This window comes from Mus musculus, chromosome 10, assembly GCF_000001635.26.
Source record: "Mus musculus strain C57BL/6J chromosome 10, GRCm38.p6 C57BL/6J".
Taxonomy (NCBI): domain Eukaryota; kingdom Metazoa; phylum Chordata; class Mammalia; order Rodentia; family Muridae; genus Mus; species Mus musculus.
Genome location: NC_000076.6, coordinates 84,807,624 through 84,831,093, shown reverse-complemented (window position 1 = coordinate 84,831,093; position 23,470 = coordinate 84,807,624). Strand labels below are relative to the sequence as shown.

General features: G+C 45.5%; 1 protein-coding gene and 1 long non-coding RNA gene across 9 annotated transcripts in view; one reads left to right on the top strand and one right to left on the bottom strand.

The window, feature by feature from the left end:
* Positions 1-23,470, bottom strand: part of Rfx4 (regulatory factor X, 4 (influences HLA class II expression)) — a 150,503-nt gene that overhangs the window by 75,445 nt on the left and 51,588 nt on the right. For all 6 annotated transcript variants that reach the window (XM_030245278.1, NM_001024918.1, XM_006514115.4 and 3 more), the window contains exon 4: positions 16,335-16,458. In XM_030245278.1, coding sequence (XP_030101138.1) covers positions 16,335-16,458 — 124 coding nt within the window. The remainder of the gene's footprint in view (positions 1-16,334; positions 16,459-23,470) is intronic.
* Gm40728 overlaps positions 1-23,470 on the top strand; it is a 69,553-nt gene that overhangs the window by 36,408 nt on the left and 9,675 nt on the right. The gene's annotated exons all lie outside the window — the stretch shown is intronic.

Here is a 23,470-nt window from a genome sequence, read left to right as displayed (position 1 = left end):
CCCGCCAGTGATTCTGCCATCTGAGCTTCTCCCCTGGGAGCCAACAGCTTCTCTATGTCCCTTCCATCTCAGCTCCAGCCATGTCATCCCCCAACAGGATGCCCTGCCTCCCATCCAGCCTCCTCAGCAGGAGCCTCTAAAAGGCTCATGTCATCATTTCATGTTGTTGTTGGAAATGCTAGGCTCCTTTCTTCCCTCTCTGGAAAAGAATTCAGACTCCTGGTCCACTACCCAGCCTCTCTCAGATGCTCCTCAAGCTACAGGTTCATGCTGATCCTATCACCATGATGCTCTTCCGTTAGCTTGGACTGTCAAGCTCATGACCACGAAGTCAGCCATCCCCGGGGATCCCTCTCTTCCTCTGAGTCTCGGTCACTTTCCTTATGAAGCTGATATAATTGTTTGAATCTGAAATACACCCCACAGCGTCATGTTTTAAATGCTTGGCCCCAGCTTGTGGTACAATTTTAAAGGCTCTAGAGGCTGTAGTAGGCAGGACCTATCTGGCACAAGTAGGCCGCTAGGTGCGGGCCCAGGTACCAGTCTATCTCGGGCTACTTTGTGGTCTGAGTAGTGAGAACAGTGGCCAGTCCAAGCTTTGTGCACTGCAGGGCCAAGGACCCGGCTGACTGTGGGAGCTAGCCTGGAGCAAAAAGGAGGTCAAGGCATTGTCCTAGCCCCCGAAAAGATTGAAAAGATCATCCTGAGACTAGTAAGAGCAAGTCTCCTCCCTCCCTGCCCTGGGCCTGCATGCCCTGGTGGTCAGGTTACAGGTTTACACTGCCTCTCTCCTTATAAGGTCAAGCAAACACCTGGAATTCCTCCTCATGCAAGTGAGGAGTTCCCAGCACTTTAGCCCCTGCCAATGATGATATTCGCCTCCCCCCCAAAGCTTCTACCCACTCCCTAAAGGATTAATAGCCTTTGTTACTCCCAATTACATGAGCTATTAAATGAAGCCTGTCTCTCAACAAGTCTGTTTCTCTTTGTGCTCACTTGTCCCCTGAGGTCTCCATCACCCCACCCCCACCCCTCTCCATCCCCCTTTCATTCCCCTTCATCTTCCTCCATCCCCCTTATACCCCCCCCCCCCCACAGCTGTTCCTATATCATCTTCCCTCTTCCGGCCACCATTCTGAACATGCCGTTAAGGGAGGGGGAGCAGACATGCCTGCTGCAATGCCTTCCTACAGGGGTGGACCGAAGTCTCTAAAACTGTGAGCCAACACTTTCTCCCTCCATGTCAACTCCTTCCAACCCTTCCCATGCCCCTCCCCCAAGCCTCAGACTGATAGCCTCTTTCCCTTTATCATTACAGACAGACAGACAGACAGAGGTATAAGCATATGCACTAATATATAAATTATACCTGCAGAACCATTTTTGTTTTTGTTTCTGAATGTATTTGCTTTGAGGGCTGACCACTTAGTACTGGGTAACTGATCAAGGAGCCCATGCCTAGGAAAGGCTGAGTCTCTCTCAGAAGTCATGAGTGTCTGAAGTCCCATGTAGGACTGGGGCCCCGGGAGATTTTCCTCCTGCTGAGTTAGCGCCTCTGCTGATACTGGTCCTTGCAGCTGTTTCAGGAGAGACAGCCTCACAGCAGACTTCCTGCTATTCTGGCTCTTACAGTCTTTCCTCCCTACATGTTTTGTCTTAATAGTTCCTTCTCTCATTTCTGGGGTCGTATTACATGACAAGAAACATTGTAAGTAGGGCAGGGTTATTTGGTTTATTGTTTGAGGGCATACTGAACATCATGGCAAGGAAGGTATGACAGAAGCCGGAAGCACCTAGTCCACAGCACTGGTGGCTGGGAAGAGAGTGAACAGGAAGTGGAGTCAGGCAATAAAATCTCAAGAAGTTCCGTTAGTGACCCACTTCCTTAGTGACCCACTTCCTCCAGCGAAGCTCCATCTTCCAAAGGTTCCACGGCTTCTCCAATCAGAACTAACACTGAGGCCTAAGTGTTCAAGCAAAGCTACGGCAAGGTACATTTCACAATCAAAGCAATGTCTTTCATCTGTTAAGTTGTTCCAGTCACAATGAAAGAGTAGCCAATCATTTTCTCACGATGCGTAGGCTGCCCAACCTGCTCCCCTATGGAACTGAGTGGTGTTCATCGACTAAACAACAGGGCTTGGTGTCACACCCACTCAGGTCCCCCATCCTGCATCATTTGTCATTGTAGTCAATTTGCATACACTGTCTCTGTTAATCAGCAGGATGCCAACACTGGGCTCCACTGCTGTTCCCCATGGACAGATGGACAAACTAAAACTCAGGGAACTGAGCTGCCCTCCCCAAACCATCAGCTCCCAAGATGCAGGCCTGGAACATGCACACTCTGGACTCAACTCCTCCACAATGACAACTCCTTGTCCTTTGTGGAACTATCCCCAGGCCCCCAGGCCTTCCTTTAATGCCAGCTTTTGCCTTTTTGTTGCCTCCTCTTCTCCCCACATAAGTTGTGTTTGAAGAGTGAATAATTTCTTGTTCCCATTGACTTTCTAATAACTTCTCCTCTGTTCACCTCACTCTGACACTCTTGGAGAAGCTCTTGTCCTCTGCTGGGAACCAGATCTATATTTCCCGGCCCTAAGAGATCACAGAAAGTGAGAAAGAGCCAAGGGGATGGTGACGCCAGTGGACAGCCCTAACTCAGAATCCATCCACATCCAAAAACAATGGATATCTGACAAGTAAATGTTCTGCTTAATAAAAATACAGACACATTAACACAATTAGCAGAAGTCACTCTAATGGAGATGTAGTTTAGTGGTAGAGCCTCACATACACACAAGCCTGGGTTCAATCCCTAGAAACACAAACACATACACACACACACACACACAAACACACAGACACACTCATACACATACATACATAAATCTATTAATGCACACACACATACACACAAACACACATACACATATATACACACATGCACATAAACACATGAATGCACACACTCATACATGCATACACACATACTAACACATGTACACATACATATACACTTATACCACATAAATACATACACACATACATACATGTGCATACTCACACTCACATACATGCACATATATACACTTACACATACCACATAAATACACATGTACATACAGTCATTCTGTTTGGATACTTGAAGTTCCCAAGTGTGTCTGCAGAAGGAACAAGCCAGATTCTTGCCTGTCCTGGGGACCCTCTGACACCCTCCAGGACTGCCTGCCTTAGCAGAAGCTCTGTCCCCTATAGTATGGCAACACTCTGCCTTCCCTCAACTTCAAATACATCCTGATTCTACCCACCTCTGCCCATCTCTAGGGCCACAGCCTCTCATTGCCCTGCTTCCAGTCACGTTCCACCATGACCACTTTCTCATGGTGCCCCTGGACAAAGCCCAGCCCTTCCAGGCTCCCCCAGATGCCCCCCCCCCTTCATCCCAGCTCACCTCTCCTGACCCGGTGCTCTGGCCATCTGGAACTGATTCCAGATTTCACAGAGTCACCACTCTCTCACTCTGGATTTTTCCATAGCTGTGCTCATGGTCTGGCACCGTCCATCATTCCTTTGTCTGACTGATATTCATGCACCCTTCAGGTCTCAGCTCTGACCTTATTTCCTCTCAGAAATCCTCCCTGAGCCACTTGAATGGCAAATGCGATTGTGTGATTGCTTTTAAATTGACCAAGGAAAATTTATGCATTTATGGCGCGCAATATGGTTGTCATGGTTTGAGTAAGAGTGATGCCTATAAACTCACGTATTTGAAAGCTTACTCATCAGGAAGTAGTACTTGAAAGGATTAGAAGGATGAGAAGTTGTGGCCTTGTTGGAGAAAGGGTGTCATTGGGGGTGCGCTTTGAGGTTTCAAAAGCTAAGATAGGGTCCAGTCTCCTCCTCTTTCTCCTCTCCCCGCCTCTCTGTGTATGGATCAGGATATAGCTCTCAACTACTTCTCCAGCACCTACCTGCCGTGCCTACCACCACGCTCCCAACCATGATAATAATGGGCTAACCTCTGACACTGCAAGCAAACCCCCAATTAAATGCTTTCTTTTATAAAAATTGCCTTGGTCATGGTGTCTCTTCACAGACGTAGAACACTGACTGCGATAATGGTCTGTATTCTGAAATACATATGTATCATGAAACAGACAGAGTAGACAAATCAGGGTAAGCACTGCCACACACACGTGTGCAGTGAGGACACTACGCTCAATAAAACAGACACTCATGGCAATTTCCGGGAACGTAATGCATCGTTTCCCCTTTGTCTCCGTGCTGTATAAAAGACATTTTGATTGTACTCTGTCTGAGCAAAACTTCGCATCTGTTGACTAGTCTTTCCCAAATCCTGACCTCCTTGTTTATTCAGTGCTGGGAACAAAACCCAGGGGCTTATCCACTTTGGGTAAGCACTTTATTTTTGAACCTCATTGCTAGCATTCCGTAGGATCTTTGTAAGCAAATGGCCAACTCAGCTCTATCAATGCCTACCTTAGACTCTACCTTAAGATTCTATGGGAACCCGAATCTGCAGCCTCATTTCCTTTGACTCCTCCTGGTGGTCAGCAGTGTGTGGCCTTGATAACCATAATAGGTTGGATCATGGAACATGGCTTAGACTGTCTCAGAAGCTGTCATTGAGTACGTGCTACAACCTGAACATCGAGTGAGGCCCTGAGGATAATGGAGCTGGGCAAAATAGAAACAGTGTGTGTTCTGAACGGACATCTCAGCGTGAAGTAGAGATGGCTCCCACTGCCTTAAACCAGAGACTTGCCACATTAGAGGTCAGAAGTGCAGGCGAGGGAATGGGAAATGTGGAGGTGGGAGTCTCTTTTGTTTACCATTTGAGGACTGTGACAATACAGATCCCAGTGGTGATGGGAGAGGGGGGAGGACAGGGGTGGGGGAGTGAGGGAATGAACTCCTGGGATCTTTCTTCCAGGACCCAGGGCTCCAAAGGCCCTGCTCAAGGAGCTTGGCAGGCAGCAGCAGTGGGTGGGTGTGGATGAAGCAGGGAGGAAGAGACACAGGAGATGACGAGACAGGAGAGACCACAGGAGGGCTGTAGGCCCCTGTAAGCACTCTGCCTTCGCAGAGTGAGGTGGTCAAACCTTAGCCGGCCAGAAGGAAAGGGGTGGGGATCAGCTCCCACTGAAAGATCAGCCTGGCTGCTAAGTAGAGAGCTCGCTCAGGGGTTAGGGCAGCAGCAGGAACGAACACCAGTCAGCCGGCTGCTGCAGCCAGCCAAGCAGGCGATGATGCGGACTCAGAAACCGGAAGAATAAACGGATGATTCTTTCATTAGCCATTAAAGGTGATCCTACTGTGTCCAGAGAGGGAGGAGAGAGGAGATATCGTCGAGCAGGATGATGTTTATGCTTACTCTTGCTGTTTTATTATTTTTGTCTTGTAACAGTTTCTCAGATGTGAAGCTGCTTAATCAAGAACCAAATAAGCCAGTGTTCATAAGAGACACTCAAAATGGTGTGTGTGTGTGTGTGTGTGTGTTTGTGTGTGTGTGTGTGTGTGTGTATGTGGTATATGTATGGTATGTGTGGTGTATGGTAGTGTGAGTATGTGTGTGTTGTATGTGTGTTGTGTATGTTGTGTATATGTGTGTGTGGTATGTGTATATAATGTGGTATATGTATATATGTGTGTGTGTGTGTATGTATATGTCTGGTATGTGGGAGTGTGGGTTGAGGTGGGGTGGGGTGTGTGTATGTGTTGTATGTCTGTGTGTGTGGTATGTGTGTATAGTGTGGTGTGTGTGTATGTGTGTTTATGTGGTGTATGGTGTGGTATGTGTATATGGTATGGTGTGTGTGTGGCATGTGTGTGTGTGTATGTATGTCTATGGTGTGTGTATACATATGCATGTGGATGTGTATATATGGAGACAAAAGGAGAACATCTAGTGTCCTGCTCTCTCACGCTCTGCCTTGTTACTATGAGGAAGAGTCTCTTTCTGAATCTAGAGCTAAGCTGGTGACCTTTGACCCATCCTTTTGTCCCTGCCTCACCTGGTCCCCTGCACCGGGGTTATAAACCTGGGAACAGCCATGCCACATATTTTATTTTTTTTTTTCACCATGCGCAAATAAAATTTATTTTGTCCATGGCTCCACTCGTTTGTTTTACGTGTTTTGGGTGGCTGAATTCTGCCACAAAATAAAATCAGGGAGTTGCACCAGAGACTATGTGGCCCACAGAGCCTAAAATATTAATTTATAAAGCAAGCTGGTTGATCCCTGCTTTTTTTTTAATTACATATTTTCCTCAATTACATTTCCAATGCTATCCCAAAAGTCCCCCATACCCTCCCCACCACTTCCCTACCCACTCATTCCCATTTTTTTGGCCCTGGCGTTCCCCTGTACTGGGGCATATACCCAAGATATAAGATACAATTTGCTAAACACATGAAACTCAAGAAGAATGAAGACTGAAGTGTGGACACTATGCCCCTCCTTAGAATTGGGAACAAAACACCCATGGAAGGAGTTACAGAGACAAAGTTTGGAGCTGAGACGAAAGGATGGACCATGTAGAGACTGCCATATCCAGGGATCCACCCCATAATCAGCTTCCAAACGCTGACACCATTGCATACACTAGCAAGATTTTATCGAAAGGACCCAGATGTAGCTGTCTCTTGTGAGACTATGCCGGGGCCTAGCAAACACAGAAGTGGATGCTCACAGTCAGCTATTGGATGGATCACAGGGCTCCCAATGGAGGAGCTAGAGAAAGTACCCAAGGAGCTAAAGGGATCTGCAACCCTATAGGTGGAACAACATTATGAACTAACCAGTACCCCGGAGCTCTTGACTCTAGCTGCATATGTATCAAAAGATGGCCTAGTCGGCCATCACTGGAAAGAGAGGCCCATTGGACATGCCACATATTTTAGAAGAGGGCTGGGGATTTGAATTCATGCCCTATGCTCACACAGCAAGTGCCTTTACCACTGAGCCTTTCCCAAACCCCTCACAATGCTATAGATACTATCTTGGAAGTGTAGCACCGCATGCATTTAACACCTTTTAAAAATGTGCTAAAATGAAAGCTGTGAAAAAGGATTTTGCTCCTTCTGCTACAGGAGCATCACCCTTAAAAGATGCTGTTTGTCCCCCAGACTGGAGCTTAGCTGAGGCTCAGGGCAGAGTGGAGCCACAGTGGGTGCCTGGACTTCGAACTTCTCAGACTTCCTCATCCAGAAGCAGGGCAAGAGTGCAGGGCAAGAGAAAGCCCAGAGAGGCAAGCGGGCACAGGTCCAGGCCTGGAGGGAAGGAAGGAGCCCCACCCCACATCCCCCAGGGCCTCTTCCTCTAGCACCGTCCATTGCCAACCAAATCAGCTCTCAAAGTTCCTATCCTTTTCTGCGTTTCCAGAGATCCTCATTCAATCCAGTGGTCAAGCTTATGTGTGGCACACATTGCTTTCCCAAGCAATATCTCTCTGTGACTGTTTCTGAAAATTCTTTTACTTAAAAATACTTAGTGGCTCAATATTCACCTCCTCAAGCTCCAACAAACACAACACGACAACAGTGAAAGGCTTTTTCAGGAAATAAGAGGGGGACGTTCCGTTCAGAGTCGGGTGTGGGGGATGGGAGAAGACAGGCTCTAATGCATCCCATCTTGCCCACCCCAGTGGAGTTCAAGACTTTTCCCACTTTAAGCAAAGAAAGGCTGTTGTTGGGGATGGCACCTCCTCCATGCAGCCACAACAGAATCCTATGGGAAGGAGGTTTGGCTGTTTTCTTTTTTTTTTTTCTTTTTCTTTTCTTTTCTTTTCTTTCTCTCTTTTTTCTTTCTTTCTTTAAGTGTTTCTTATGGGGTGGAAATTACAAATGAGTCTCCTTTCCTTTCACCAAATAATCAACTGGTCTCTGAATCTGAAAGCCCGGCACAATTTCGTTGGGAGTATCCAACAACGCAGGGTCGGTTCAGCCCCACGAGGGCTGTTCAGCTTTTAATTTTCTGGAGCAAGACTCAGCAAACAGTAAAACACTTTTGTGAAGCTGTGAAGGTTGAGCTTCGCTGTTTGATAAATGAGCAGACGGGCAGGCAGCCCCTCTTTCTTTATTTGTATGGATTCAATGAAGCCTGCCTAAAGAACACCACATGCTGTTCTAGCTACTGATCTAACATTCCGCAACATCCCAGCCTTCCAAATTCCCTTTAATTACTCGTGAATCCCACCCTTCTCTCTTTCAGCTAGGCCAGACAGAGCTGGGGGCTTGGGGGGACGGGGAGGGGGTGGGAAGTGGGGCCATCCAGGAGAACCGAGCTCTTGGGAACTGCTGGAGTGCTCTAGGTGGTAGTGAGTGGATAACATATGAGGTCCAGCATGCAGAATACCTGTGCATATTTTTGTGGGTGAAACTTTTAAGAAACATAAGTTATAGGTATGTGTTCCTGAAATGACATGGCCACACAGGGGCTCTGTCACAGCAAGATGGGGAAAGAGAAAACAGAGGAGCAGATACACCCGTTAGCATCACTGAGCATCATACACTCTCTGAGACATGTTCCTCTTGATATTGCAAGTTACCCTAAAACGTTTCACATCTGAGACCTGGGATCCAGCTAGTGATCCAGTGAGGTGTGCATCAATTGTGCATGCACCCTCAGATCTGGGGTATTGGGTAGGGCCTCACGAGCCATGGCGCATAGCACCTCAGTCCCTCTCCTCTACAGACAGGCTTCACTCTGGGCCCTCACCCTACTACCTTCATCACCTTGGTCTGCAAACTTAGCCTCCCAGGCTTTTGATAGTTTCTACAGATTCAACCTGCCCTCAAATGGCAAAAATTGTCACCAACTATGATCTAAAAGAAATTCCAAGGTGACAGCAAAAACAATCTCTCCCACACAGGAGAGAAGACAGACTTCGGGGTCTGTGAGGAGTCGGGCATGCTGAGATGTGTTCTGAAGGAAAATTGTGGATCCTGATTTCAGGGGTCACTTGGGTTGTACAGAAAAGAAAGGGTTGTCAAACAGAAATTGGAGTCTAATACCGTGGCACACCACTATGGAAATTTTGGGCTTCCTACTGAAAATATACTTCAGAAATTATTTTATTTAAACAAGAGAAAGTGAGGATTCAGGACAGAAGGCGGTTAAGGATCTGACTGGTAATAACTTATATCTCGATGCACAGTGGGTAGTCACTCTTTTTTTTTTAAAAAAAACAATAAACCTAGACCCTTTTTAGAGTTGAATTCTAGTGGTGGGTGGGTGGGAATAAAGTTTTTGAAACATACAGCCTCTATTTCTTCTTGAAGTACTAGGTAGACCAATTTTGCCACGGGGCATAACAATCCAATCTATGTATACACATGCGTACACATATACATACACACACAAGTATTAAGTGTTATATATATGTATTTCCTGACTGCCATCTACTCACACATGAGCTTTGAAGGTCTACTTCTGTAGAAAATTCTCCAAGAGAATTCACGAAGACTACAGTGGATCAGAAATGGAATTTCAAATCACGTGTGCTACCAGATAAAGGATGGTTTCGGTGAGAAACGGCAAGCGTGGGAAGCTCACGGTGAACGGTGAGGCAAGTGGAGTGGGTGAGAAGGGCAAGAAGTCCAAGCATCTGTATGTGAACCGGGGACTGTCCTTGCGTTGATCGGATGACGTGTCACGTGTGTGTGAGACTGTGACAGTTCTGGCAGACTGATTTAGTTGGAGTGGGGTGGGTTACATAAGATGCAGGTTAAGTCAAAATATGGAATAAGTGCGCAGACGATAATGAGAAACGTGCGGGTGGTGATGGCTGACTGTGACGTGGGACATTTTTAGAACAATAGTTTTCAAAATTGCTCAGCAGGAAGAGCATCTAGAAGGGCTGGAACATTCATCTATTAGAGATGATATATATTAAAAAAAAAAACATGGGGCACTTGATGTGTTGCTATAACAAAATGAAATCACAATTGTAATTACCAGGCATTGAGCATCTACTTGCTGGCTTCTAGACTAAGCGGTATTTATACAGGCATTACCTCCACAGTCTCTCCATGGGTGCTTTTGAGGTTCCATTTTACAGATAAGGAAAGTGGGCCCAGAGCTGTTAAACTGTGTGGGCTCTTGCAGCTGGATAATGCTGGGGTTGAGATTTAGGCCCAGTCTAACCTGGAAATTTTTGCGTGGTACTATGCTAAGCAAACCAAATTCACAAATAAATATGTTGATGTGCAATCACACGAACACTTGATTTCATATTCAAAAGGCTAAGGAAAACATACACTAGCACTTAAAGTAGAAAGACACACTATCAGTATAATTATTTTTAATAATTTTAAATATTTTAATGATATGTAATGTTTTAATTAATAACTAATCAATGGAAAGGTATCATGACAGAAGGCTTCTCAGTATGCCTTTAGAACAACTCTTATTTCCTGGACTTTCCTGGGCACGTGAGTGATCCCTCCTCCCAGGTCAACCCAGAAAGGAGGTGAGCAGAATGAAGAGATTCCGGGAGAGAGGTTCTCTTTGTGTTCCCAGTATGCATAGCTGTTAACCACAGATCCCTAAGCACACTTGGCTGTCCCCACTACTGAGCATGGCAAGCCAGAAAAGAGGAAGGAGACAGCCATTCAAGGAGGAGCCAACCACCAGTGACCTCTAGTCCTCACTGAAAGGGTTTGGCTAGATAAAGTCATTCAGATATAGCACCTTGCAGCCCAACTTCCCTTTTCCTGGTTACTGTGTCTCTGGACCATCCATCTCAGCTGCCATGCACCTGCCACCCAGTCAACTTGAGAAAATCCCTCCCTCGAGTTTTCCCAACTGGAAAATGATGGGCGTATACTATCAAGTTCCTAATGCCCCTCAGAAATGAAACTCAGTGTGTGGAGAAAATTGTTAAGATAACTGGATTTTATGCTCTTCTAGGTTTGTGCTTACAGCCAAGTAGAATAGAGAAATTGGAGTCCCCAGAAAGCCTTCCTGGAAGCAGAGTTTGTGATGCTAAACAGCCTCGTTGCACACTCAAATAGCACTGTCAAAACTCTGTAACACTTTCCCATATTTCTACCTTCTCCTGAGAGTCCCACAATTTGTGGACTGTAAATTGTGTCAGCCTTATAGTCTGGAGTGGTTCTATGAGCCACCTGTGCTTATTTTAAATGGCTCGTCAGCTGAGAGTCGACAGATGGCCCCCATCTTGATGACTCAACTTCCTGTGTTTTGCCTTTGAGGTGCAGCAAAAGGGACGCACATTTGTGAGAAGCCAGGATGATGCTCTTCCAGGCGGGAGAGAGAAAACGTGGGGTGATACTCTCTTGTGATGCTGATCAGAGAAGAGGGAGCAACAGCTACACTCAGCCATGAGATCATGAAGGCAAATAACTAGAATTTGATGGTGTGCGATGCTGCCAGTAACTGGGGTTGAGGTCTTTGGCAGATCGCATGAGCTATTAGACACCTTCTTACAGAGTAGGCTTTGTTGGGTGATTTTTGCCCAACTATAGGCTGAATAAGTGTCCTGGGCATGTTTAAGGTAGATGAGGTTGAGCTCTGTTGGGTGGCAGGTTCAATATCCTGAACGTCTCTAACTGATGATATTTTCAGCTCTCAGTAGATGTTTCTCCATGTCCCACTGTAAGCGGAAGAATGCTGTCACACCCTTCGATGCTACAAGGTCCTGGCTCCATGTCATAATTGAGACACGAGTATCTGAAGTAGCCTTATACAGGTAAAACTGCTAGTTCCCGTCCCTCTCTTTTCTAACCAATAACTTCAGGTAAAAGTGAAAACTTGTTTTTAATTCAACTACTAGATAACATTTTGTTCAAAATAATAGTTTAAGGATATACTAAATTATATACCTGCCTATGTAGGCAGGGAATTAATGATGGCAAAGCAATGGTACAAGAGCAGGCAGGGGAGGAAGGAGACTCGTTACAAGGTGCTCACTGGTGAGGTGCCATCATGGCATTTGAAGTGGCTTGATTAGTTGTAAATGTACACTGTAAATTGCCAGCAAGCATGAAAATCAGCTTTTCAGAGAAGTATAACTGATATGCCAAATAAGGAGGTAAAGTAGAGCCATATAAGATGTCCAATTAAAATAAAAGGCAGGCTGGGAGATCGCTCCGTAAACTGTCTGCGACACAAGCATGAGGAACTGAGTTCGAATCCCCAGTACCCATGTCAAAACCCAATATGGCTAAGAACCATTGTGGCCCAGTGTTAGGGAAGAGACAGATGGGTCCCTGAAGCTTGCGGGGCAGCCAGTCTAGCCAAACAGTACACCCCAGGCTCTGTGACACAGTCTGTGTCACAACATAAAGCAGAGAGCAGCAGAGGGAGGCATGGCCTCCACACGTCACACCTACATGTGTACACATCAAACATAACGTATAATATGCATGCACTCAAAAGCCATGTATCTGAGTTTGGCGCCCAGCTCACAACCAACTGTAACTCCAAATCCAGAGGCTTCAATATCTTCTGGTTTCTCCAGTTACCCACACACACACACACACACACACACACACACACAAATTAAATAAATAAAAGTAAAAGAATACAATAAAATGAGATATAAAATAGGCATCATGGCATATACCTACAATCGCAGCACTGAGAAGGACATTTGCAAGTTTTGAGGCTAACCTGGGATACATAGCAAGAGTCCTTGTCTCTAACTAAGTAAATAAATATATAAGTAAATAAATGAATCAAACTGAAACAGTGGGGAAACAAAGTATAAAATGAGAATAAAGAAAACAGTCAACGCATAGAAAAACTAACAACTATGGTAATACTGTTCCAACTGTGTCCGGCGTCACCGTGAGAGTCAGTGAGACAACTGCACCAATACAGAGAGAAATCACAGGGGCTGGACTGGCTGCACACACACCTGTAGTGCAAGCTCCTGGGAAGCTCAGTCGGGCAGACTGGGGTTCATGGCCAGCATGGCTACACAGAGAGTGTGGGGGTGCCCAGAAAGATCACGCCAAACCATGTCTGAGAGTGAGCGAAGAGGAGATGTTAGCGAGGGGTGGTTGAAGTAAATAAAGGAACAGATCTGGTAGTACCTGACCTCCAGGCTTGCCTGTAAACATACAGTAATTGTGGGTTCCTGGTGTTGCAGAAGAATAGACAAATAGATTAATAGGAAGAACAGCGAGCACAGGCTTAGACTGCCATGAGGGTTCATCTTCATTGCCGACCTGACTGCATTAGAATCACCTGGGTGTGTCTATGAGGGTGTTTTCACGAGGTTTAACTGAGAAGGAAAGACCCACCCTGAATGTGGACGGCAGCATCCTATGGGCTGGGCTCCTGGACTGAATAAAAAGGACCAATCAAATGGAGAACCCGAATCCATGTCTCTGTTTCCTGACCACAGAGCAGCTGCCTCCCATTCCTGTCACCATGACTTCCCTGCCCTGACAGGCTCTACCCTCAAGCCTTGAGCTGTAATGAAGTCACTTGTGCCAAGTATTTTGTTACATGCCCATGCACAAAGGTGTGGGCACACAGACACATGCACCCGAACACATTCAATCATGTATGTACATATGTACAAAAGAATAATAAGAGGTAAGGAAGACCAGGAACCCAGAAAATGACTTAAGCCACCAGCAAAAGGAGGCACAAGAACAGTCCAGCTAAAAGCTTCCACCTTTCTCCACTTCCTGAATGACTCCAGGACCCAAGGTCAGGACAGCATTCCCAGAAGCCAATGCTTATGGAGTTTGGCCAATGGTATGGTGAGACATTGTGGGTCTTACTGTGGCCTTCTCCTGCTAAAGTGGTTTGCAGCCAGGCCTCCCCAGGGACAGTTTCAGCATGGACACTTGACTTGCCAGCTGAAGTGGGGACAGGGTTACTATGAACATTGTTTCTTCCTTTAAAAAATGAAGAAGAAATCCTGAAACATACGTGCTCTGAGTTAAAAGTTCACAGATGGATTATAAGTTTGAGTGCCTCTGCTCGAGGGTCCGTGGTTGTATCACAAGCTTTTCAGAAAACGGGTTCCCTTCTCTTGAGGAGATGGCAGAAATCTCAGACTGGGCAACTGTGTGTTCATCATGGATCCTCGGTGGGCCCCTTCTGTCCTCTGCAGCTAGGAAAGTCCCAACTCAAGCACATCTGAAACTGATGGCAGGGCAGCTGCCCAAAGCTGTGCATTTACGTTCTTAATGATAAAGATAACTGTGAACGTGTCTTAAGTAGTTGTTTGGAAGCAGCTGGCATGCACACACTCCTCAGGGAGGAAAACTGCTTGAAGAGTCATTTGGAGACATCTGTATGGTAGTCAAAGATGTCAGCAGAGACCAAAGACCCAAGAAGAGAAGAAATTTGACAGGAGGTGTCTAAACAATGAAATGGGAGAGAAAAATGGGCCTGGAAGGATGGCAAAGAGAAGCTAAGAAAGGTGGGTCAGAGAAGCGCTGGGACTCCTGGGTAAGCTGAGGACCAATAAACCTGGTGAAGAAGGCTTGATCTAAAGCCTTGTCAGGAAGGAAATCTTCCTACTGACTTCAGTCTGCTGAGATCACAGAGGCTTTCTGTGGACTGTCATATGAAAGCAAAAGGACACCACGCTTCATCCGTGGCCCCCTGGGGGTATGTAACAAGGGCTGTCCCCTAGAACAACCGTCTGTGTTGATGAGGTGCCATCCAATATGGTGGTCTCTAGCCACATGCTGCCTTGGAATGTTTGCAATGCAGACAATGCAACTGGTAGAGAGCCGAGCTCTTGCTTTTGTGAGAGTTTCAATGACGTAGACAGCTACACATGGCTCTGAACACCAGACTGCACAGCACAGAGGAAGGAGAGACAGCACAGATGGTGGTAGGAGGAGTCCCAAGTCAGGGTGACTATTAGACCACAAACCTCTTGGGACTTGACCACATCTTAAACAAGGAGGCTCAAAGCTTAAAATAGGAATGGAACTGGGGTGCTGAGAGGAAAGAACAGACTTCAGCCAAAGTCCTCTCAAGTAAGAGTTCAAGGAAATGCCAGGATGACTGTGCAGCAGAAGTTGTTGTTGTTGTTGTTGTTGTTGTTGTTGTTGTTAGAGTCTTTACACAAGCAAACCAATGGTGTTAGTTTTGCTAACTTCATAATTAAGCTAATGGATGGCTATTCACATCTGGACACAGAAATGTCAAAGATGAATTCATAGCACCAACAGTTGTCATCCCACACAAGAGGTGGTTAATAAATACATGAATTACTGGGTGACTAAGAGAACACTATTTTCCATTACCCGCAGACACCTCAGCTGAACCCTGTTGCTTGCCACGAGGTGGCAGAGGCTCAGAGTGGCTTCCAGGTTAATTCTTCAAACTCCTCCAAGCTGCTTTTCTAGCCTCACTAACCTTTCCACTGTGGCCAGTTCAAAGGGATGTCAACCCAAGTCTGGTGTCATGGGAGTCATGGAATGCTTTCTTCCTTCACTGCTGGGTCTGAGCCCCTCATAGCAACGTGTTGGGCCCCTTCTAGGCCATGCTACCACTACCTAACTGGAGACCTGCCGTACACTGGAATGTATGATGGCATGCATCTTCGCTTTTAGCCGAGGACACCCAGACTGCCCCAGTCTCTCCAGGGCATTCATGTGACCATGCCCATTGCCTTTCTCACCCCAGGCTCACTGTCAGAACACAGAACGTGCCTGAGCATTCACATTTGCCTCTTGGGGGAGACATATTGACTTATGCAGGTTAGTACAAAGGAAAGTCAAGCAAGCCACCTTGACTTCTTGCTTTATAATATACCTCGATTGATTGAAATTTGACAGCCAAGTATTACCAAAAACTCTGAATTTGCCTTGTTCTAGACTTTGATTTGGTATTGTTTTGTTATAACGGTGTGAGGGTTGTGGCAGCAAAATATTATGGCAAAGTCACTATACTCATAGACAGACAGACAGAGGTCAGCTTGTCAAAGTCAAGTTTTCTCCTTCTACCGTGTGAGTCTTGGAAATCAAACTCAGACCTTCAGGCTTGGTGGCAGGTACCATGGAGTCCTTTTGCCTGCCCATAACACACAGTTTTAAAATAGTTTAGTTCTATCATTTTATGAAATTACTAAAAACAAAAACAAAGACAAAACAAAGCCCTTGGTGACTGAAGGAAAGGCCATCCAGAGACTGTCCCACTTGGGGATTCATCCATATACAGTTACCAAACCCAAACACTATTGCGGATGCCAAGAAGTGCTTGCTGAAAGGAGCCTGAGATAACTGTTAATTAAAAAAATTAAAGGTGTGTGAATTATGTAAAGTTGGGAGGGGGGGTGTGCTGGGACCATAGAGAGGCTGGACTTACCTTCCCAAAGCTGGCAGCATTGACAGGCTGAGTGTCGTTCTTCTCACAGAAATCCAGGTAGTGCATGTAGAGGGCGCTGCGGGGGATGCAGACGCCCTCAGCAATCTCATAGTTTTCCTCCAGCCTAGGGAAAGAAACACCTGGTGAGAAAATCACTCCTCCATTGTTGATGGGATTGCAAGCTGGTACAACCACTCTGGAAATCAGTCTGGCAGTTCCTCAGAAAATTGGACATAGTATTACCTGTGGACCGAGCTATACTTCTGCTGGGCATATACAAAAGAGTCTCTAACATATAACAAGGACACATGCTCCACTATGTTCATTGCAGCCTTATTTATAATAGCCAGAAGCTGGAAAGAACCCACCATGCCCTTCAACAGAGGAATGGATACAGAAAATGTGGTGTATTTACATAATGGAATACTACTCAGCTATTAAAAATGATGAATTCATGAAATTCTTAGGCAAATGGATGGAACTAGAAAATATCATCCTTAGTGAGGTAACCCAATCACAAAAGAACACACATGGTATGCATTCACTGATAAGTGGATATTATCCCAAAAGTTCCAAATACCCAAGATTCAACTCACAGACCATATGAAGCTCAAGGAGAAGGAAGACCAAAGTGTGGGTGCTTTGGTCCTTCTTAGAAAGGGGAACAAAATACTCACAGGAACAAATATGGAGACAAAGTGTAGAGCAGAGATTGAAGGAAAGGCCATCCAGAGACTGTCCCACCTGGGGATCCATCCCATATACAGTCACCAAACCCTGACACTATTGTGGATGCCAAGAAGTGCTTGCTGAAAGAAGCCTGAGATAACTGTTTCCTGAGAGGCCCTGCCAGAGCCTTATAAATACAGAAGTTCACAGTTAACCATAGTACTGAGCACAGGGTCGCCAATGGAGGAGTTAGAGAAAGGACTGAAGGAGCTGAAGGTTTTGCAGCCCCATAGGAAGAACAACAATATCAGCCATCTAGACTCCCCAGTGCTCCCAGAGACTAAGCCATCAACCAAGGAGTACACATGGCTCCAGCTATATATGTAGCAGAGGATGGCCTTGTCAGGCATCAATGGGAGGAGAGGTCCTTGGTCCTATGAAGGCTCGATAGAAGGCTCGATAGCTAGGTGTAGGGGAATCGAGGGCGGGGAGGCAGGAGTGGGTGGGTGGAGGCACATCCTCATAGAAACAGGGGGAAGGGGGATGGGATAGGCGATTTCCAGAAAGGGGGGGGCGGGAAACAGGAAAGAGGATAATATTTGAAGTATAAATAAAGAAAATATCCAATAAAAAATTATTAAAAAGGAAGAAAAAGAAAGAGAGAGGGAGAGAGGGAGGGAGGGAGGGAAGGAGGGAGGGAGGAAGGAAGGAAGGAAGGAAGGAAGGAAGGAAGGAAGGAAGGAAGGAAGGAAGGAAGGAAGGAAAAGAAAAGCAACAACGGACTGTGTCAGCTCCCCGAGCTTCTGGTCTGTGAAGGTCTCAGAAACGGTTCTTTTCCTCTGGGACAGACTTGGGCCCAATGAGTTGAGGAAAGTTGACTTGGGTCACTCCTGAGTCAGTAGGTCCTTTTGCATTTGCTCCTGAGGATCAGGTCGCTTCAGACTTTTAAAGCTATGCTAGAGCTTGCAGGTGCCCTGCTCATTCAAGCTTCGAATCATGTATCCACTCTGCAGCCATTTCTAACAGGAAAATGCCCAAAGGTTTTGTGTGTGTGTGTGTGTGTGTGTGTGTGTGTGTGTGTGTGTGTGTGTGTGCATGTACACCCTGGAGATTCATGATTTGACAAGAGTGGTAGAAAGGAAATGTCTAACACATGGCAAAACAGAGGCAGCACATCTGGACAGTCACTGGTCAGTGCTGAAAGGGAGACTTCATGATCAGACTGGAGAGTTGGCCTCTGATAATGCTAGGGTCCCCTGACTCTCTGTGATACAAAGGTTGATGGTTCTACATATCCTGTACCTTCCTGAGGGCAGGATACGGATTCTGCAGAAGAGAATGTCCACTTTCCAACTGAGTTAGAGTCCCAATCTCTGTCTCTCTGTCTCTGTCTGCTGTCTCTCTCTCCTGGTATGGTAACTGTAAGCAAGTTGTCTAACGTCAAATTTCATTTTCCCTTCAACAGTACTGACTGATAACCCTTTTAGGGTGGATGCTGATACCTTAACAAGTAATGTGTAGCAAGAAAGTACTGGGGGCTGGAGAGATGGCTCAGGGGTTAAGAGCACTAGCTGCTCTTCTAGAGGACCCAGGTTCAGTACCCACATGATGTTTTACAACTGTCTGTAACTTCAGTTCCAGGGGACCTGACAACCTCACAAAAACATGGTGTAGACAAAGGACCAATGCACATAAAAATAATTGTAAATTATTTAAAACAAATTATAAGTTCTGGACCCTCATGTCCTGTAAGTGACATTAGATTTCCTCAGGCTTTTTTTCCCTCCCATAAGACACTTTGGGAGGCCTATGTGTCCTAATTCTGTGATAGGCATTGAAGACATAGAACAACTCTAAATAAAATTTGAAGTTTTCTTTAAAAAAAAATTATTCTAAACACCAGAATTTGGGCATATAAATGGAATTCTGCCTCCACTGACATCCACCTGCCGGAGGGTTAAACACTTCTGCCAACAATGCTGTGACACATGACAATGTGGAGCCTGGCATGCGTACAGCTCAATAAACTCACCAGCAGGAAACATTTCTCCTTTGATGACTGGATTTTAAGAAACAACTCAAAAAGAAAGAAAAAAAACTGGAATCAAATTTAGGGGACAAAGTGATGAATACCCATTTTACCAACCTTTGTTTTGTTTCCTTTTGGTTTATGTTTTTGGGTTTTTTTTTGTTTTGTTTTGTTTTTGTTTTTGTTTTTTGAGGTTTTTTTTTTTTTTTTTTTTGGTTTTGTTGTTGTTTCGGTTTCAGCTAAAATAAGGCATGAATCTTAAGCAACGGAGTAAATGTCCTCATGTAGCTTTAAACTCACTCTGAGGACCCTTGCCAGGGAAGTGGTCCAGTACTGTTGTAACTCCTGTAGAGTGAGGACGAGGCCTCCCAAGGTGACCACTTGCAGGGGGTGGCACTTGGTCAGCTCATTCCAACATGACTTTGAAGGAAAATCAGCTCAGTCATTTCATACCCAAGTCTCCTAAATGAATATGACCCCCGGACTCGGGCAAATGGCAAAGCCAAGTACTAAGGGGGTCCCAGGCATTCTGTCCCCTGCCCTTTCCTGGGACTGGGCATAGGGAGCGGATCCTGCTGGCTCTCATGCTCCAGTAAATACCTTACGCAATCCTTTCTAGGTGACCCAATACCCTGAGGCTAGGGGGAGCACCCAGTCACCTCAGAATCCCTAAAGTCCCACATAGTCCTTGGCACATGATAGGAGCCTGATATTTGATGGATGGATCATTTCAATCGTTTACTCATCCGATAGATAAACACTGACTTTATCGCTTGCTGGGCACTGAGGTCATGTCATTGCGAGCAAAATGGTCCTTGATGGATATCATGAACAGATTCATGGTAAACAGAGGGATAAAGATGAGATCTTTAATTCAACACTGAGGGCTACCCAGTGTTCTGAACACAAGAAAACAGATTAGTATGGCCCCTGTATAAGGATGATATGCAAATTCATGTAGTGTTCCACATTAAAAATAAATAAATAAATAAATAAATAAATAAAGGGACGATTGTGACCCAAATGAAGCTCTTCCATACCAGTAGTGCATGTTCTCCGTGTCACCAAGTGGAACCCTGTGTTCCGCTCAGGAAAACTAGCTCCATGGACGTATAGGTTTCTTGGGCCTGCCCTGCACTTTGGATCTGGGATGAATGAAAACCCGTCTTCAAATTTAGCCAAGATCCCTCACTGCCACTCACAGCATTGTTCCTCTGTAGAGGTGACATCAGCGGCCCAGCTGAGGCTCAAACTTTACAGGGACCATGTAAGTGAGGCAGCTGTCACCAACGGGGGTCCCACAGGCATGCTTTGTTTAGCCTGAGCAGCACTGGCTCAGCTTTTAAACCCCTGGACTTCACACAGAAGAAGCTGGATTCCTGGCTTCTTATGAAAAAGTCGAGGTCTGGCAACCCTGGACCCGTATTCCCTCATGACAGCAATTGGCCAGGGTGAGCAGTGCCTGGGGGTTGGCCCGAGTCCTCACCCCTCCCCATTTTTCTTACACCAAGACTATTTTCTGTTCCTTTCCTGGCTCCTGTGGGCACTTGTGTTGGCATAAGACATGACCTATGTCCTAGTTCACTTTGGAGTCTATTTGGGGAGAGTGACATACAAGAAACAATAATATTTAAATACTATAAACTCCTGACCGTAGAGGCTATTGAAGAGGGAAACAGATGGGTGTGTAGATGGGAGTGAATAGTTATGGTTTCACAGAGGACTTGGGACTGAAATTTTGTAACAGCAAACAACAGCTCACATTCATGGAACTTGTCCTAGGTGCCAGGCCCTGGGTATCCAGGCTTTTACTTCATTCTCATGAGAGTCACGTAAAAGCCAGGCGTGTCAACACATGCCTGCAATCCTAGCACTCAGAAGGGTGAAGTGGGAGGATCTGGGTTTGCAGTGAGCTTAGGCTATGTAGTGTATCCAGGGATAGCCTGAGCTACATAGTTGAGCACCCAGGTCAACAACAGCAAAGCCCAAATGAAGCACAGCAAAGTAAAGTAAAGCAAAGCAAAAACAAAACAAACACAACACACAAGATAGGCATTACACCCATCGTTCAGATTGCAAATTCAAGGCTCAAAAAGTAGAATTCGTTTGCTAATATGACCAGTAGTTAAGAGAGTTCTCACTAGAAACCCGGTCTGCCACCGAAGTTGGAGGAGGCTTTGGGCAAGAGGAACAGCAGAGAGCAATAGGTATGTCATACACTTTGAACCATGGAGACATCTGTCTGCATGGGAAGAGGGGCTTGTGGAAGAAGAAGGAAAAGGAGAGAATGGTGGAAATTGAGGGGAATCTTTAAATATGCAAAGGAGTGGCCTCACCAAGGTGCTACCTTAACGTGCCCTTTCCAGAAGATCAGTGAATAGCATTCAAATGATTGGGGGCTAAAAGGATGGCTCATTAGCTAAGAGCGTACACTGCTCTTCTTTCAGAGGATCTAAGCAAGCTCAGTTCTCAGCAACCTTGGCAGGTGGCTCATAACTTCTGTAAGTCCAGCTCCAGGCACTGACCGTCTCCTGACCTCTGCCTTCATTTATATACACATGGCATACATTCACACAGACGCATCGATACACGTAGTTTTTTTTTTTTTTTTTTTTTTTTTTTTAAACAGGAAGACTGAAAAAACCCAAAGACTCATGGATTAGCTCAGTTAGTGAAACATGAGAACCTTTACTTATAAAGCATGAGCTTAGATCCCAGCGCCCATGGTTCAAAATGAGCATGATAGTATGTGCATGTAGCCCAGTGCTGGGGATGCAAGGAGGGACTCTGGCTGGGCCACCAGCATAACAGATTGGTGAGTTCAAAGTTCAGTGAGAAACCACGCCTCAAAATAATAACATGCAGAGTGACTGAAGAAGGTGGGTCAGAATACTCCATGCTGACCTCTGGCCTTTGCGTGTGCGTGCACGCACGCACGCACACACACACAAGACTCAGAGGCAAGACCACTTGATTACTTCTAGAATGCTCTATAAGTCATAATAATAATGTTGATGACAAAGGTTAGGGACACCGAGGTAAAGCTTGATATGTTCTATTAGTCAATAACAAAGTATGAAAGAACACACACACACATACACACACACACACACACACACACACACACATACATACAGAAACAAGAAAACCTCCTGAGTTCCATTTTAGACTTGAGTGTTCCATTAAACAACTTCCCTAAAGGTTTGACTTTGTCGTTTCTAATAAGCAAATGTGAGGAGTTGGGCAGCCGGGACTTGTTGGAGAGGGAGGCGTCCCTTGTGCTAACTGTGGTAATGACGGTTCTGAGTTTGTTTTGGATAAATAATCATGGATGCAGTGGGGAAATATGCTTTTCAAGCCATTCGGAATCTGTATGTGGAGGACTTTTAAATGAGAAAGCCCTGCCCCCTTTAAAGTATAGGAGTGGTGGATAACCAAGGATAATGAACAATCTTGGATTAGTTGGTAGTTTTTAGATGAGTCAATGAACACACGAGACTAGTTTGGAATCACTATACTAGTTCAGGCAAGAAGTACAGGGCCTAAACTGAATCAAGATAGCATACAGAGTCTAGGTCTCATTTTGTCCCGCTAGGGAAGTAGGCAGTAACTAAGACAGTCTCAGGAGCTCATCCTTCCATCATCAGAGACACCCCAGGATGGGAAAAGCTTGGGAGAAGTTATGTTTTCTTCTTTCTCTCTTTGTCTCTCTTTGTCTCTCTTTCCTTTCTTTCTCTCTTTCTTTTTTTCTTTCTTTCTTTCTTTCTTTCTTTCCTTTCTCTCTTTCCTTCCTTCCTTTCTTCCTTCCTTTCTTTTTCTTTCTTTCTTTCTTTTTCTTTTTCTTCTTCTTTTTCTTTTTTTTTTTTTTTTTTGAGACAGGGTTTCTCTGTGTAGCTCTGGCTGTCCTGGAACTCACTCTGTATACCAGGCTGGCCTTGAACTCAGAAATCTGCCTGCCTCTGCCTCTGCCTCCCAAGGGCTGGGACTAAAGGCATGTGCCACCACTGCCTGGCAAGTTATGTTTTCAAATGTGCTGTTAAAAAGCATTGATCCCCAAGCTGAGAATAACCCCGGTGCCCAAAAGGCTAAGGCAGGAGGATTACCATGAATTTGAAACCAGTCTGGACTGTAGAGTACAGAGTTGCCCCAAAATAACAAAAAGTACCTGTTCCCAGGTATATTCCTGGTTTCTTTATTCATCACTAATTACTGAAGCCACATTGCCTGCAATTCTATTTGCTTTCTGTGGTCTATTTGCCAGCTAAGTCTGATCAAGAGATCAAAACTGAGATATGGCATCCAAGGTTATAACACAGCTCATGAGATGAGACCCCCCCCTAGCAACAACAAACTATTTGAATCTGATGGACGAAAGTCATAGTTCATGCAGGCTGAGCTAATTAAGTAGTTACCTGTGAAAAGCCGGTACCTCCTAAGC